The 13,389-nt window shown below is 40.1% G+C and overlaps 1 protein-coding gene across 2 annotated transcripts in view; it reads right to left on the bottom strand.

The window, feature by feature from the left end:
• Positions 1 to 13,389, bottom strand: part of SLC25A13 (solute carrier family 25 member 13) — a 179,144-nt gene that overhangs the window by 146,292 nt on the left and 19,463 nt on the right. For both annotated transcript variants that reach the window (XM_015242032.3, XM_006207611.4), the window contains exon 2: positions 6,109 to 6,162. In XM_015242032.3, coding sequence (XP_015097518.2) covers positions 6,109 to 6,162 — 54 coding nt within the window. The remainder of the gene's footprint in view (positions 1 to 6,108; positions 6,163 to 13,389) is intronic.

Below are 13,389 nucleotides of genomic sequence, written 5' to 3'. Positions count from 1 at the left end.
GCTGCTCACGCCTTCAGACTTGGACTGAATTACACCACAGTTTTTCCTGGGTCTCTGGCTTGCAGACAGGACATCATGGGACTTCTCTGCCTCCAAAATGGAGGGGGTAAGCCAGTATCTCATAATAAACCTCATTAGAGAGATAAACAGCCAGAACTAGAGATGAGAGATGTCCTACTGGTTCTGTTTCTCTGGAGAACCCTGACTAAGAAACCAATTGTCACCATCAAGAAACACCCACCACACCGAAGAATACAGTAGCCAAGGAAAGGAAGCTGTCACTGCACTGAACGTTCAACTGTGAACAAGCCAGGTCAGAACCAGAATCATCCAGTCACCCGTTTTCGCCACAAATCATTCACATCTAAGGGCTGAAGGACAAACTCTCCTTAGCTGTTTCCCTGCTGCTGGGAAATGCTGTGCACACTTGATCACAGCATCTGACCAAGTTCTTTCCCTCACTTCCCTGTGATAAGGGAGGAATAAAATATAATTAAGAATTTGAATATGGATCAACTATTTCATGTAATTAAGGAATTAGTATTCATTGCATTAAGTGCACAATGATATATATTATGGCCATGAGGGAAACTGTTATTATTTGGAGCTAGATTCTGAAATTTAGGGTGAATTATGATGATAGCTAACTTACATTGAAATTTACCAGAGTGTGTGTGTGTGTGTGTGTGTGTGTATACACACACACACACACATATTTATGTGAAACTAATATGACAAATGTAATTTAAATTAGGTATTGGTTATGTGGGTGTTTACTATTCTACTTTCTATACGTTTGTAAACTAAAAAATTTTAAATGTAATTAAGAATCACAAATAGTGAATAAATATATTGATGTTGACTAAAAACAAATTTAAAATAAGATTCAATTTTTCAACTAACGAGTTGGCAGAAAGGTCTTTTATTGTTGCTGCTGTATTTTTTGAATAATCTGAGTCGACAACAAAATGTGGAGAAAAGTAAACTTCTATTCTCCTACCAGAATGTGTATGGATACAACCTTCTTGAAAGGCAGTCTGCCCAGAATCAAAAACTGTAAAATGTTGTAAACCTACTCTTTAATCCAATGATGCCACTTCTATAAATGTATCCTAAGAAAATGCTAGCTATATGAAAAATGTAGGTTCAAGGGTATTCATTACAGTTTTACGATAGTAAAACAGAGAAGACAACTAAACATCCAATAATAAGGAGTGGTTAGACAAATTACGGTAAAACAGCTATACACAGGAACAGCACAGCAATAAAAATACTTCAGAGATGCATTCAATTATAGGAAAAGATATTCACAGCATATTAGCTGAGGGAAAAAATGAGCATGAAATAGTATTTTTCCTCCTGTTAAGGAAAAAAATTATATTCATTATAAAGACAGAGAAAAGGAGAGAAAGAGTAGGAAATGGATATATATATATATAAACATATAGATATAAATATGTATGGAACACAGTGACTTTTCTTCACACACATCTGCTTTTTAAATTTTCAGAGTGAATCATTCTGTCGTAAGAAAAAAGGTTTTCAAAAAAAAACTTTTTCCAAATTTGTCTACAAAAAATTTAACATAAGTACTATGCTTTCGTTAACAAAGAATAATTATAAAATCCAAGTGCACATCACTAGGTATTACTATTACAGACTGTAATATAACCTATTTCCCTTGTCCAGTCTTCCCAGCCTCCACATCTAACACTACAGGCATTTAGTTGCTTCCAGCTCCACACTTCTGAACAGTAAGCATCACCTGCTTGGCTCCCTCCTTGAGCTAATGGTTGTCTCCTCAATTTCCCCATTTTTATTACTGGCACCACCCTGCACCCTGCACCCTGCAAATCTATCCAGTGGTCGTATTTACCCACTGATCTCTCTCATCCACTATACAGGATTAGTCATTTTCATCAGACAGTCCTTCAAAACGTCTTGAACTTGCCCATTCTCCAGTCCCCCTGCTGCCACAACCCTCATCAAGTTATTAGGGCGTCACACCAGGATTACATCCAAAGCTGCCTAACCCGTGGCCTTGCTGCACCAATCAAATCTCAAATCCACCCTCCAGTGTCACTGCATAACCCAGAAAACCTTCAATGGCTTACTATTGTTTAGCAGAAATGCCAAACTCCCAATTATCTTTCTAATTTTGTCACCCACACCCTGTAATATTTGGCAGACTCCTTGGCACAGAGTTGAATTTAAATAAACATTTGAAGAACAAGCAAAAATCCTTCCATCCGGAGAGGCTGTTTGCTCCCAAACCCATCTCCAGGCCTTCTCTCCAACGTGGACCTGCTCCCCAGAACCCTCGGCTGCCCTCCTCTAAGCCTCCCCAGCTCCCACGCACCCCTGAGGCTCCTCAAACCCCCTCTCCAAGGAGACTTCTGACCTCTCACCACCGCAGGGACTGCTCCCTCCTCCCACTTCCTGTGGCTTTTGCTTTAACCACACAAGTGACCCTTGAGTATGCTGACTTAGTTTTTTGTTTTTTGTTTTTTAACCTTCTACAGGCCTGTAAATCCGGTCTTCTGTATAAAATCTGAACTCTTTTAAGATATGGTCTTTACTTACTCTTTTTTGCACATCCCGCTCACTGCAAAGTTTCATGACGCTTCATTTAAACTCAATAAGTAAGTACTCAATATACACCTGTTTAACATGAAGCCACATGGAAAGCGTAAGGCAGAGGAAAAACTCATGGTAATGTTAGGTTAGAAACAAACCCGATTACATCTAGATTTCAACTTCTACATCCAGACAAAACACTACCCTCCACATTTCACTAGAATAGTCTGCATGAAAAAAAAAAAAAGCCTTAGGCTGGTTAGGCTGGGGATGTTTGACACCAAGTCCCACCCCGCCTGTCATTCTAGTACCACTGCCCAAGACCCTGTGCTCCAGGTCACCCCCACAGCTGGCACTCAGAGCTCTTTGCTTTGCTCATGCTATTTCCTTTGCTTTGAATGGTCCTCCTTTGCTCCACAACCCTCCTCTACTTCTCTATCTGATAAATACCTACTTATCTTTGAGTCCAGTTCATGTGTCACCACCTCCTTATAACTTCAATGACCCTCTCTAGGAAGATGTAATTAGCCCCACATCATCTTCCTGCTAATGAATGCTATATAATGCACATCAACCATATTACGGGTTTTGTTTTGTTTTGTTTTTACACTAACATGCATACATAGGCACATAGTTAAGGGATGGAGCCATTATTAATACATCTTTATAGACCCAACACCTGACACTGTGCTCAACATACAGTAAGCAACTTCAGAAAAAGAAAAATGGAATTGATTTTAACTCCTCTCAAAAACATAAAATAAGCCACAACTGGGCCCATTTTAGCCCTCCCAAACCCTTCTTCCCTGTCTGCTTCGGCTCCACTAGCTCTTTCTGATCTCCACAGCTGCCAGCTCCCCTGCCACCAGCACATCTGGTCCAGAGGGTTGAATGAAGCCTCTCTCTACCTCTCCAAGGCTACAGAAGAATCATCTAACTAGTTTAGCAGAGAGAAGGCTGGGATATTTATAAGGAAGGAACAAGTCTGAAAATCAGCATAGTCGGTTTATAGAGTGCTCACTGCTGATCCACACTTAACTGAAAAGCCGGGCCACAGCGGAGACGTGCCTGGCATGGCCCCCGGGGCGCCTCGCTCCCTATTCTTCCCCCACCACAACACCAACTGCGGTCGAGAATAAACAAGGGATCCTCAGCGTGCTGAGCCAAGATGGATTTACGTTGGTACCACACTACCCGAGCCTGATGAGATCACCCAAACCTTTGCCAGATCCACAATCCCTTCCAGAAACTGCTGATCACTGTTTTCTTCAGGGACAGTTACCCCCACATCACCCCATCAGACTAAGTCATAGGGAACTCTCACTCAAAAGCCATGGAGTCCTAGCCACCCCAAGGGAAGACGGCACTTCCCTGTCTGGTCCCATAGATTCCACCCTCGCCTGCAGGCCCACTGAGGCAGAAGCCCCACCCACAGGTGGCTCTCCAGAACTCGGCACAGACTCCTACCCTCCCTGGGTCCACCTGATCAATCTCATTTGTCTCCAGTCAAGACTTGCCTACTGCTAAGTTGTAGCAGCGGAAAAGATACGTTGTTTCAAAGTAGGATCTTAACCTAGCCTCACCAGCTACCACGTGGCCTCAAAAGGTGGACACAGCTTTTAACTGGAGCCTTTGCCCTGAATCACACCAAAGACCAGTAAGCATCCAAGACACACCATCTACTGGGATACTCTACATTGCTCCCATTTCCTGTCAGAAGGATGCCCACGACCATTGCTGGTTCAGAAAACAGAAGTAACAGATTCTGAGTTCAGAGAATGATTATGACTTTGCCAGCTTGACTTAACAGGTTTTATTCATCTCTCCAGGCTCTGCAGCAACCACTCACGTGCTCTTCTACAGTAGTCTTCCAGAATCCCATCAGTTGGGTTTCACAACAGAGACCTCAGATTCACACGCTAAAAACGTCTACAGTTCCCTCATACACACCTCAGCCCAACCAAGGGGGCCAACAAGCACAGAAACAGACGCCCGTCTAGGCCAGAAACACCTGAGTGTCTGTTTTCTGGACTTTCATTATCCAGAATCCTTTTCCACTTTAGAATCTCTACACAGTATTGACCTTTCTGGGCAACAAACAAACTTATAAACAATTCTGCTTTTGTATGTGTGCTCTAATCCACCCAACAAATTTACTCTTTTTTCTCATATTCTGCTTATTGTTTAACCATTTTCTTTTGGAGTCTTCATCTCCTAGTTTGAATTATTTAACTTTAATCATTTACTGAATCAACATCTAATGCAAATCATTTTCAAGTAAGTTTTTTCATTGAGATTTACAATTTTTGTAACATAAGAAATTCTCATATACAAAGTAGAGTGAATAGCATACTAAACCTGACATTCCGTTTCCCAACTGCAAAAGTTCATCATCGCACTGCCCATTTATTTTTCCTACCCCACCAAAACTGGATTATTTAAAAGCAAATCTCATGTATCCTAATCTCATCTGTAAATACTTAAGTGTATATAGTCTTAAAGAAAAAGACTCTTTTACAGTTTCCATATTCAAAATACCACTACCCAGCCTAAAAAAATCAATTCATAAGAATTCCTTAATATCATATAATCCTATCAGTATTCAAATTCCCTGATTTCTCAGTTTTTTAAATAGTAACACATTTCAATGAGGAAAGTGATGCTCACAGAACTAACAGCTTTGTAAGCCATATATTTGGTACACAGCAGCAGGACAACCTTCTCACTTGAAGCCCTGGTCCTCTTTATACACAGCACGGCTACCCTTTCACCATGCTTAGAAAAGGCCCACATACATACTTTTTAAAATTTCAGTATTTTAAAACACTTTGTAAATCTTTACAAAAGTGGCCTTTTCTTTTTTGAGTAATACCAGTTAACTTTAAAATGGCTCGTGTTTGGGACCTGAGGTAGATTTTTGTTGGAGTATTAATCACTCAGTGCCCAAAATCACAAAGTAGAAGGAAGTATAAGAAACTAAGGAAAGAAACTTGCATGGTGTCTGCTGTGATGTCGTAACTACCCTTACTCATACTGAGGCCTCCTCAGGGGTAGTAAAATGATCTGACAATAATGGTGATGGTACCAACAGCAAGGTTCTACAAAGAGAGACAATGACAGTCCCCTCCGGATGAATGAAGGATTACTAAAATGTTTACAAAGAGCTTTAAACTTCTTAGGAGAAAAAGCATTCATATCATCAAACTGCACAGGTCAATCCTGGTAAAGGTAAATGGGTTGTGAGACTAAATCCCCCAGCAATTCCTTTTTAATACCTGGCACCATGTGAGACAAAAGAAATTAAAATATAAACCACGCAGCCGTCACAAACCAACTGTTGCCTACAAGTATCTGATACATTTTTTAAAACAGACAAAATTATAAAGGATCTCTTTCATATGTCTTTAGTAAAGATACTTTAGGGGATTTTTAAAAAATCTAACAATGAAATAAAGAGCTGCTCAAAAATAATCTTTAAAAGTTATAGAACACAAATCAAACAAGAAACAAAATAGAATCCTTCATACTGACCTTCAAAAATATTGTTCTAAGTTCAGCTGGATCTGCTCTCTTGGTTAAAGCCACCTATAAATAAACATAAAAATGTTTATATTATTAGAACAAAGCTGAGAAATCAAGCTAGCAGACTGAAAGAAAATAAACTCCAGGTTAGAAATTAGCGGATTTCATTTTCGTACTTAAAGCACTAAATATCCCCAGTGCATACACTACTCTCTGGATTTTAAATCAGACTCTGTATGTGGCTTCCAGAATGATAACATTCTGTGCAAGAAACCAGTAAAGCTCCTGATAGGTAGTATTTAATATCTTTTTTTTTTTCCAAAACAAAGAAAAAGAAAAGCTGAAACAGATTTGTAACCACCTGGCATTTTAAACTACACCCCAGAGTGACCCACACCCTCTCATAGGGGAATATTAAAGTATAGCTTGTTTGTTACCTATGCAAGAGAACAAAATTTTTTAACGAAGTTAATGAATAAGGCAAATAATATTAATAAACAAAAAGGGAATTACTTCCCAAAGTTCCCACAACAAACAGGCGTGAATGCCCAGCTATCTGGGCATGCCAAGCCAAGTCTCCTCTCCCGACCTTTAAGAAACCACAAGTCTCCATTGTACAGCACAGGGAAATATAACCATTGTCTTCTAATAACTTCAAATGGAGTATAATCTATAAAAAATTGAATAACAATGTTGTACATCTGAAACTAATATTATAAATCAACTACACTTCAATACAAAAAAAGAAATCTTAAGTCTCCAAATGTATGACTTTTATTCACCACATTCTAGAACACAAGGGGCTATGGTTACCTTTCAAGACCAAAATTTGACAGATTGTCTCAGAATAGGTGTTGCGCTTAATTCTCCAGCCCACAAAGTCCAAAAACATCATAGGGGGAAAAGACGACAAACCTGAACATGGCTGCCCCAGGCCAACACAAAAGAGTCCTTATGTGGAACCAAACAGTGGGCTTATTCAGCATCCCATCACCCAATCCTGCTGGCAAAACCCGTCATAAGACTGAATTCTCACCAAGCACAGCGTCACCCCATGATACAGCCAAGGAGGGGTTCCTGGAACCACCCCAATACTGGAGCCATGTCGCTATCCACAGGGAGATTTATGCAAATTGTTCTAAATCCCTTCTGTATGTTTGTAAAGGCTCTTCTGAGATCTCTGGACAATGAGTTCTCTGTCCCTAAATATGTAACTGCCTGAGCTCCTTGGCCGCCACTGTCAGGAATAATTTTATTAACTAATCACTGGAATGGGAGAGGTAGTTCTGCTGAAACCAGTTTGTTGGTCACCCTGTTTCCCTATGCAAGACTGATAACTCTCTTAACTTCAACTGAGTACTTATAATCAACAATGCTATTTTTATCCATAAAAATTTGTAATCTTTTTAAAATCTTAAATTAGTGTTCTTCACTGTTCAATTAATGAGGAAAAAAGACTGCTAACTAACCTAGGACTGATGATAGCACTGATCTAACAGTCTTAAGATCCCTCCTTTCAGGTCTGTATTCTGAGGAAGGAAAGGTAGGACAAACACAACTGGAGAACATGGGACAGCAGAAAATGCCTCCATCCTCTTCTGTAAGAGCAAAGAAATTCCCTCTGAGTTCCACAAATCACATTTTTTAAAAGGCATACGGTGACCCTTGGCACTTAATTGGGTTTCCTTTTAAAAGCAAAGGTAAATTTCCACGGAGTGAACTATTCTTGCTCCATCTGAATAGCACACCCTTTAAAATCAAATTAATTCACTCTGCCATGCACTTCATAAAGCCTTCCCTGGGCACTGCTATTTCAGAGTGAACTTCCTCTGCCCTAAATTCCCACAGCATTCTTCTACTTCCTGATCCTGGAACACACATCCAGTGCTCACCACAAGGACTACACCTCTATGACAGAAAAAGCTTTCACTCTAACTGTCCCAGGGTCAGAGGCACAATCCATGTAGTGGCTAACACTTCTAAGTCACGTCACACAACGTGTATAGAACCCTTTACAGTTTTCAAAGCATGACTATTACTTCATTAGATTCTCACAGCAAATCTGAGACTCAGGGAGAGCATTCTATTACCCCCATTTTACAGAAGGGGAAACCAAGACTCAGAAAGGATCACTTATTTCCCCAAAAGTCAGATTTAGGATCAATTTGTACTTTCATCTCTAAGTGTTTTCTGAGCTGAGATCAGATTCCAAACCTTCCTAGCTCCTACTGTGTTGGTTTCTCACTGACCTACATTGTTGGCAGCTTCAAACTTCCAGTAACTTACATTAACCACTAATATAATAACACATGCCTACAGATCAAGAATCTCCCAGTTTCTCGTAATACCAGTTTGTAGTTTCTATCCAGTGCCAGTGATTAAGAACATGGCTTCAGTGTCAGACCACCCTTGATTGGAGGGCTGGCCTGACCTCTGAACTCACGAGCAGTGTGACCTTCAGCTAGTCCCTGACCTCTTTCCTCCCTTCCCCCCAGTCTTCAAACCCTAGATGCTATTTACTCAGGTATCCAGTTAAGCATTAAGATGGCCTTTCTGAAGAGTTGGTATGGTGTAACACTACAGTGGGTGGTGTGTGTGTTCTGATTACCTGGTTATAACAGATATATGTATCAAAGTCTTTACCATATCACCCTGTGTTCATTATAAGACTGCAAAGATGGAATGTTATTTTAGCAGCAAGGTATTAAAATGCTTTCCTAACCTATAAAATGGGAAGTCCCGGATGGTTGAAAGGGTGATAGGAGATAATGACATAAAGTGCTTAGCACCAAAAAGGCCACGCAGTTAAAGCACTCAATAAAGGGTATCTATCACTTGTATTGTTTATCAAAAGGTGTTTATATGCTACTATGCCTATTCTTTTAAAAGTCTAGCTGATGAGTAACATGGTTCATAACTTGAGAAGGGAAAAATTAGGAGAGGGGAGAGAAAAGAAACTCATGGGTATTCAAAAGAATTCATCAAACCACTAAACACACATTAAGGTCTCCCAAACTCATCCTCTCTGCTATCTTAGCCCCACCCAATGTTACTTCTTGAAAATAGACTCAAAGTTCCAGGTACAGCAAATGGTTAATGACCACTATGGACTTCCCCTGATGCCCACTGAAATACATGTTAGGTCCTAGGCACATTCTATCCAAGTACAGATGACCATAGTTCAATAAGGGATGGATTCAAAAAATTGCTACCAGCCTCCTGGGCCTCATCTCTGCATGAATTCCATCTACTTTCCCAGTGCAGGAAGGCTATTCAGAATTCCCATTTCTACTTCTACCTCCCATTCCTATCTTCTTGTTTTGATGAAGGAAGAACACCTGCACAGCTTTATTGAAGTCAATCTTCAGTTACAGTTAGAAGTGCTGGTGTTCTGAAGGTGACTCGTGTGGAGTCTACCTGGTGGCAAAACCAAAATCCAGCAAGCTCTCTGAGCTGGAAAAAGGGAGCCAAGAACTGCAGCCTCCCCTTTGAAGCTAACTCAGAACAGCTGCTCAACAAGCACACGCTGCATCACCTGACAGGCCTTAACTGACTGGGCTTCAGAAGATTCATCAAACTTGAGTTTTTCCAGAAGGTGACTTTCATTGTTTTTTACATACACAGCTCTCATACAGTAACAGCATGTAGATATTTACAGCCACTTTTCTTCCAATCTAATTGCTTGATTTGCTGTATCATTACTCTTCGGAATTTGAGTTTATAAGAATAGAGGCTACCAGTAAAACAAAATTTTTATATCAAGAGTTTTAAATAAAGTAATTTTCAAACATAGTCTGGGAGTCAATCACCAAAAACAAAGAGTTCTTGGTGGATGACTGTGAAATATTACTATTTGCTACTTAACTCAGCAGAGATTTTTACACACAAGCAGCTAACATTCACATCAAATGCAACTTAAGGGAGAAAGAGGGAAGGGTAAGAACTGGAAAAACTACACAATATACCTTTTCCCCCCTAAACTAGGAGTTTACCTTTATTTAATGACCACATTGAAATTTCAGGTCAATTCCATAAATCTATGTTCCACAGAAAATTTTTGACAAAGCAAACATTATATATGGTTTAAATAGGTTATCAACAGTATTTGCAAAACATATATATTAGCTAGGTACGTCCTAGATATTTAAAAACAAAAACAGCCAACAATAAGACAACCTCAATGACTAGTTTTTAAAAAGGGCTAGTGGGCAGCACGGCAAGAACCTGAAAGATACCTTTCAGCGCAAATAAATTCACTCTCATTTTAACTTGAGTTCCAGCAGCCAAAGGAGGACACCGGGAAAGGTTTTTTTACAAGCAGGAATATTTTTAAAACTGGCTTTCTTACACTAGAACCAAGGCAAAGTTGTACGCTCAATACTTGAACAAACTGCAGTAGTACAGAGCTGTGCACTCAAAATAGTGGCTAGGTCTAACAGAGGGTGGTGGAAGGGAACACTCATAACCTACATAAAATGAGAGATACCAACAGGAAGAAGAAAATGTAAAGAAAAGCTCTCCTCTTACATTGGGAAGCTCGAGAGATGTAAGACCATGACCTCCTTGCAGGCGTCTTACTCTGCCACATCCCCAGCTCTGGCAACGATCAGAAACTAAGTAGGAGCTCTGAAAAGTTCGTTAAAGAAAGTCTCGCAGGTGAGTAGAAGTCTTTACAATGAAAATACGTAGCTCCTTTTAGACCAATGGAAATGCAAGTTCTCCCACCCTCCCCCAAACCTACCAATCAGAAACTCCAGGGGTGGGACCCATCAATCTAGGGTTTAACAAGTTCTCCAGGTGATTCTGATGCATTTAAAGAACCACAGCTGTGGCTAATGTTCAATTCTGTCTGATTAGGACCGAGGTTCTTGCCCAAACTGCATATTCACCTCACCTAAGGGACTTTTTGGTTTTATCAGTGTCCAGCCTTATCAAATTAGACTACAAAGGTCAACTGAATTAGCATCTCTAGATTAGGTACTTTTAAAGCTTCATCATGAGTTTACAACTGGCCAGGTTGAGAACCACTGGGTTAGAACCCAGGACGCTAACGCTCAGTTGCTACTTCACCAACGGCACAGCACAGCCTTCACTCAGCAATACTTCCCCCATCACCCACCCAAATCTGAAAGGTTTGAAAGTCAAGACAAGCACAGACTTTCACTGAAAATTCTTCTGCCATGAAGTAATTATTTACTTTAAATATGAAATAAACAGAAGCAGCAGCTCATCAAAAGCAGGCTACTGTCTGTGGGTAAGCACATGCACACGTGTAGGCATGTAGTGAGAAGCAAATGAAAGGAGAAATGGTCCTGCACGGTCTTTTGCATCTGAGTAAGTATCTGTAGTAGGTGGACCTGAATTTGAGGGGAAAGCACTACTGTGACCTAATAATTTGGAAGCTGGGGCTGAACCTTCTTCCCACGGATCTTCCTATCCTGCAGAGACTGGAAGGTTAGAGCTACATTTCCCAGATGCCCTTGCAGGTGTGTGGCTTAGGTGCTGTCAATCAGATGAAGCCGAGATTTGGAAGGCAAAGTTTTCGGGATGCAAAGATTCGGAGGTTGGGGGCTGCACTTCTGATGTTTCTGTCAGCAAGTATCATTCTTCGAAGTGTCTGATGTTCCCACGGCACGGAGAGTGTCCTGTGGCAGTTGGAAGTGTCTGATTTTCCTCTTGCCCAGGCCAGTGGCAGCATGGCTCTAAAACACTTCTCATTTGGCAGGCAGTTTCAGGAGTGTACAAAAGGCAGGCAGATGCTCCCCTGGTGGCCTGCTCTGCTGGAAGGCCCTGAAAGTCATTCCTGAGAGCTCCACTTGATGTCTGTTTCTTCACCTTCCCAACAAATTCTGTAAGCCATTTAACATCCTGCAATAAATTTGCCTCTGTTGGAACCAGCTACAGTGGATTCTACTCTCTGCAAGTGAACCTTGACTGATACAATCAGTAATTGTAAAAGAAAGTTGGAAATTCCCCAGAACCACAGTTACCATGAAGGAAAAAAGAGGTGGCTCATCACATTTAAGAAAAATAATTTTTCTTTAAATTCCCTGAGTCATTCACTCCTCAGCTTACAGTTTCTGTAAGTTCTAATATATGAAGAGCAGTAATTATTAAAAAAAAAAGTTACCAAAATGTACACGGGCACACAGACAAGATGCCATGTTAAGCATTCTTCAAACCACAACCTTTCTATGTAGTCAACCCTCAAAAGTTCCTATCACTCAACAATTGACTTACAAAGTAGCAGACACCACAAACGTTAACCCACTGGGTAATTACACAAGTGGGTCATTTCAGGGGTGCTGGAGATATTTATCAGAAGGATTCAGCAGCTTGTGAAGTATGCCAGATTTAACTCTGCACTATCGTAGACAAACATTAAACAATGACAAATCCATTGCCATTAAAATTCTCTATGAAGAAGCAGAGTACAACAGTTAAGAAATGAATGGTGGTGTTTCAGCTGTGGGTTATGCCAAAATAACATTGAGCCCTCTAATTTTAGATTTTATTATTATTGTTATTAAGCTAAAGCTAACATTCCAGTAAATGTTCCCAAGACTAAAAATTTGACAAGAGACAGTGCGAGTCTTTTCTGAAATAGACATTTTTCTGTTTATATTTTCAGCTCCTTACGGAGACAGAGATGCTTGCTCATCCTGCCGCAAGCAAACATCACCAGGTTTAGAGTCAAGATTTGGGTCCCGGTGTTTGGGATTGGCAGATACAAACCACTCTGTACAGAACAGATAAACAACAAGGTTCCACTGTATAGCACATGGAACTACATTCAGTGGCTTGTAACTTGTAATGGAAAAGAATATGAACGAGAATACGTATGTATATATGTATAATGAATCACTATGCTGTACACCAGGAACTAACACAACATTGTAAATCAATTATACTTCAATTTTTTAAAAAATGGGAAGGAAAAAAACAACAGAAAAAAAGGTTTGGGTCCCAGCGTAGTGCTAAATAGGTGACCTTGGACAAGTCAGTTCACATCTCCAAGTTTTAGTTTCCCCATCTATAAACAGGGCAAAATGACAAAATCTACTTATCTGGTTCACAAAGTTATCTTAAGGACCAATCAGAATGAAGAAAAAGTGCTCGGTGAATCCTAAATTGATACATGTTGGTAATGATTAACAGCTACTCTTAAAAAATGTAAGCTGAGAACCCAGGAATATGGTATTTCTAATTCCAAATATGAATAGAAGACTACCATGTACTCAGCATAGTAATAAGCAACAAAAGATGACAGGCTAAGAAGAAAAACAGTTA

Source organism: Vicugna pacos, chromosome 7 (assembly GCF_048564905.1).
Source record: "Vicugna pacos chromosome 7, VicPac4, whole genome shotgun sequence".
NCBI lineage: Eukaryota > Metazoa > Chordata > Mammalia > Artiodactyla > Camelidae > Vicugna > Vicugna pacos.
This window is presented reverse-complemented; position numbering and strand designations above follow the sequence as displayed.